We start from the raw sequence: 3,685 nt of genomic DNA, 5'->3' as shown, positions 1-3,685 counted from the left end.
AGATAAAAAGAAAAAGAAAAAGAAAAGGTAAAATTGTTTGATTTTATTTGAAAGAGTCATAAATTGGACATTTTCCAAACCCAAAACACAATTCCCCACTAAACTAAATTCCATTTAATTTTAAATATTAAATTTTAATTTTGTATTTCCTTGTTCACCAATCTTTTCCTTGTCTTTTCCTCTGAATTTCTTCAATCCCAATCATGGAGTTTCACTTTTCTCTTTCCAGTTTCCCTCTTCTTCCTTTATAACCCCACTCCCTTCTCCTTCTTCTCTCAATTCCACTCTCTTCTTCCTTCTTCCCTCCATTTCCATGCCCATTTCACACCTCTCTCACCTTCAATCATGGAGTTTCTCACTCTAATCCAAGAGCTTAACCAAGGCAAACAACTCGCTAATCAACTCCGCAATCATCTTCATCCTTCTTCTTCTTCTTCTTCTTCTTCCTCCGATGGCATTCTCTTAATCGATAAGATTCTTCATTCTTACGAGAACGCGCTTTTGGCCCTCGCCGGTGGTGGCGCCGCCGCCGCCTCCGTGAAATCCGCCCTTGCTCCTCTGAATGACAGGGGTGTGTCCAAGAAGAGGTAATGACTTGATCTGTTTGTTGTTGATTGGTTATTGCTAGGTTTTCTGGGTTCTGTTTGTTTTGAATATGGAAGAAATTTTGATTGGATTTTGGGGGGTTTTGTAGAAAGGTAATGGTGAAATGGAGTGAGCAGGTTAAGGTTTCTTCTGACTCTGCCATCGATGGTCCTCGTTGTGATGGATTCAGCTGGAGAAAGTATGGCCAAAAGGATATTCTTGGATCTAAATTCCCCAGGTTATTACCTCTTTGACTTATTATCTTCTTCTTTGCTTCTAATTCTGTTCATGATTTTGTTCTGTTATGCATTACAAATGTAGGAGTATGAATGATTACTCATATCTCAACTGTGTTAATGGTTCGTCTGTGCTCGGATTTGGTGGCTTTTGTATGAAAAAACTGTTACGTTAGACTTCGTTTGAGGAACATTTAGGTCCATTTCATATTCATAAGGTTTTTAATTTTTGAAAATTAAGCCTAGTTCTTCTCGATTTTTTCTTTCAATGGTTTACATTTAAGTGTAAGATTCGAATTCTTAGCCAAATTCTAAAAACAAAAACAAGTTTTCAAAACTTAGCTTGATTTTTGGAAAATTTGCGAAAAAATAGATGAGGAAACAAGAAATTTTTAGGATGGAAGGGACAACAATAGACTTAATTTTCAAAATCTAAAAACGAAAAATAAAATAGTTACTAAATAGGTGTTAAGTTTTCGTCTTTTTTCATTGATGGAAACATTTAAACTCTCCATTTAAACTCTCCGTTAGAGTCCAAATTTCATAACAAGTTTTTAAAAACTACATAGCGAAAAAGTTCATCAAACAGAATCATAAAATGTTTTGAAGTGAATAATTTTGGACTTATTGATCTGTATCTCTATTTCTTTGAACAAAACATAGATTATTTGATTGGAAAGGGAAAAAAAATGTGCATGTATTTTTATGTATATATGTATGTTTGGGGTTTAGTTACTAATTTAGAACTTTTGTCGCGTTCCGAACAATTTTAGACTGAAACATTTTAATGTGTTTGGTTAATGCAGAGGCTATTTTAGATGCTCCCATCGCTTTACACAAGGATGTTTAGCAACAAAACAAGTTCAAAAATCAGACGATGATCCAACAATTTATGATGTAACCTATAAAGGAAGACACACTTGCAACAAAGCCCTTCATTCAAACACACCACAAGAAGACCCAAACTCATTACTTCAACACCCAATGCCACCAAAACAAGAACAAAAGCCATTGCAGCAGCTACATGATCCTTCAAGCTTTACATTCAGCTCCGACGCCATTCGGGTAAAATCTGAGAACTTAGACGATGTCGACGGTGGCCTCTTTCAACAATTTTGTGACCTGTCCCCAATGTTTGGATCTGAAGTTCAAGACGATCAAAGCCCTTTTAGGGAAAGTGAGTTGTCTCCGACGTTTGAATCGAATGATATGTTCGGATTCTGTTGTGATTTCGAAACCGGGTTCATCTCGATTCCTAATTCAGTGACTAATATTTCCATTGGAGACTTGGAGGAGTATTTTAGTTTTGATAACCTGGATGTGTTCTGTTGAAATTGTTTCCTCACCTTCCACACAAAAGGGAAAGGAAAGAAAAGATTGTGTATTAGTTAATAAGTCAGCATTGAAAGAGAGATGTTGGATAAATCAAGGCCTCCTACATTGCTGGTTAGAGATTTCTTTTTTTCTCTTTTTCTCTTCTTCTCTATATCTCTCTGTTTTTTTCCTTTTTTTTTTTTTTTGGATCCTATGAGAGGCCAAATTTTCAGTGTAATTATTGATCTTACTGTAGGAGAAAAGAGGAATCTTGCAAGTTTCTTACCTCTAGCGTATTTGAATTAGTGAAGAATAAGATTGGATTTAGATATTAAATATTAATGTATCATATTTGTAAGGTGGGAGGCTCGAACCCCACTTTTTGTTCTCAGAGTACATGTATTATATCCGTTAATTATATTCATATTGACACCAAATTTACCTTCGAGCCATTGTAGCTAGAAAATGAGAGAAAAATAATGATTTTAGTTTTCGTTTTTATTTATTAAAACTGAGCATTGAAATTTATCCATTTCTTAGAAAGCTATGAGTATATTAAAGTTTTTTCTTTAATTTTTCTCAATATATGTATTTGTTTATTAAAATGAGGATCAAGTTCGAAAATGTATAGTTTATGGATCCATGAATTAAATGTATAATCTTCATATATATATCATTTTATTTGAATTTGGGCTAGTTTATAGATCAATGATTTAACTGTATAATCTTTAGACATATGTTGAACTTAGAAATAAGATTTTGTTGGACTATTTTTTTGGATGATTATGTTGGCCTATTTGTTGGGTTGATTTAAGAATATATATATATATATATATATTTGTTTATAAAAATGAATGATTGTTTCATATATATATATATCATTTTGTTTGCATTTGGGCTGAATTAAATGAATGATTCATGGATATACTATTTTATTTGGGTTGATTTAAATGTATAGTTTATGGATCTTAGATTTTAGTTGATTTAAATGTATAATATTTAGATCTTATATGTTGAACTTAGAAATTGGAATTTATTAGGCTATTTGTTGGGTTGGACATATTAACATATATATATTATATATATATATTATATATATATTGTCAACTATAACAGTTGAAGAAATCATAATAAATATGTTTGCGTCCTGAAGATTTAGTTATTCTTGAACCTGTAAATGATGGAGACAGTGATATTGATGTTGAAGTTATGAATTATTTGGAAAGCGAACATGATCTTGAGTTAGTACCGTCAGATATATTCACCCAAATAGATTGAAAAATTACTAATTCAACATGTGAACGAGGGTCAACTTTGGAGGAAAGAAGTATATGTGTAGATAATTCTAGTTTAATAATGTTATTTAATACTAAATAAGATTTACAACTTGCTGTAAAAAAAATACTGTTTGACAGAATACTATTAGATTATTGTAGTGGAATCAAATTAAGATATTTTGCATGTCAAATGCAAACAGTGGAAGGATGATATCTTTTATATACTTTATCTTTTATGTACTTGTATTTTTTATGTAATTGTATCTTTTATGT

At 31.9% G+C, this 3,685-nt stretch overlaps 1 protein-coding gene across 1 annotated transcript; it reads left to right on the top strand.

The window, feature by feature from the left end:
- Positions 1-212: 212 nt before the first annotated feature.
- Positions 213-2,583, top strand: LOC120086910 (probable WRKY transcription factor 53). The gene is made up of 3 exons (XM_039043719.1): positions 213-587; positions 695-823; positions 1,628-2,583. Exons 1-3 carry the CDS (start codon positions 346-348, stop codon positions 2,151-2,153), a joined length of 897 nt encoding a protein of 298 aa, XP_038899647.1. The 5' UTR covers positions 213-345; the 3' UTR covers positions 2,154-2,583.
- The last annotated feature ends 1,102 nt before the right edge of the window (positions 2,584-3,685 follow it).

This window comes from Benincasa hispida, chromosome 9 (genome assembly GCF_009727055.1).
Source record: "Benincasa hispida cultivar B227 chromosome 9, ASM972705v1, whole genome shotgun sequence".
Taxonomy (NCBI): Eukaryota; Viridiplantae; Streptophyta; class Magnoliopsida; order Cucurbitales; family Cucurbitaceae; genus Benincasa; species Benincasa hispida.
Note: the sequence above shows the minus strand (reverse complement) of the source record. Positions and strands in the feature narration are given on the sequence as shown.

Coding starts and splice junctions, on each gene's coding strand:
- LOC120086910 (XM_039043719.1), top strand. CDS start 346: ATGGAGTTTCTCACTCTAATCCAAGAGCTTAACCAAGGCAAACAACTC. Junction 588..694: donor AGGGGTGTGTCCAAGAAGAG/GTAATGACTTGA, acceptor GGGGTTTTGTAG/AAAGGTAATGGTGAAATGGA. Junction 824..1,627: donor CTTGGATCTAAATTCCCCAG/GTTATTACCTCT, acceptor TGGTTAATGCAG/AGGCTATTTTAGATGCTCCC.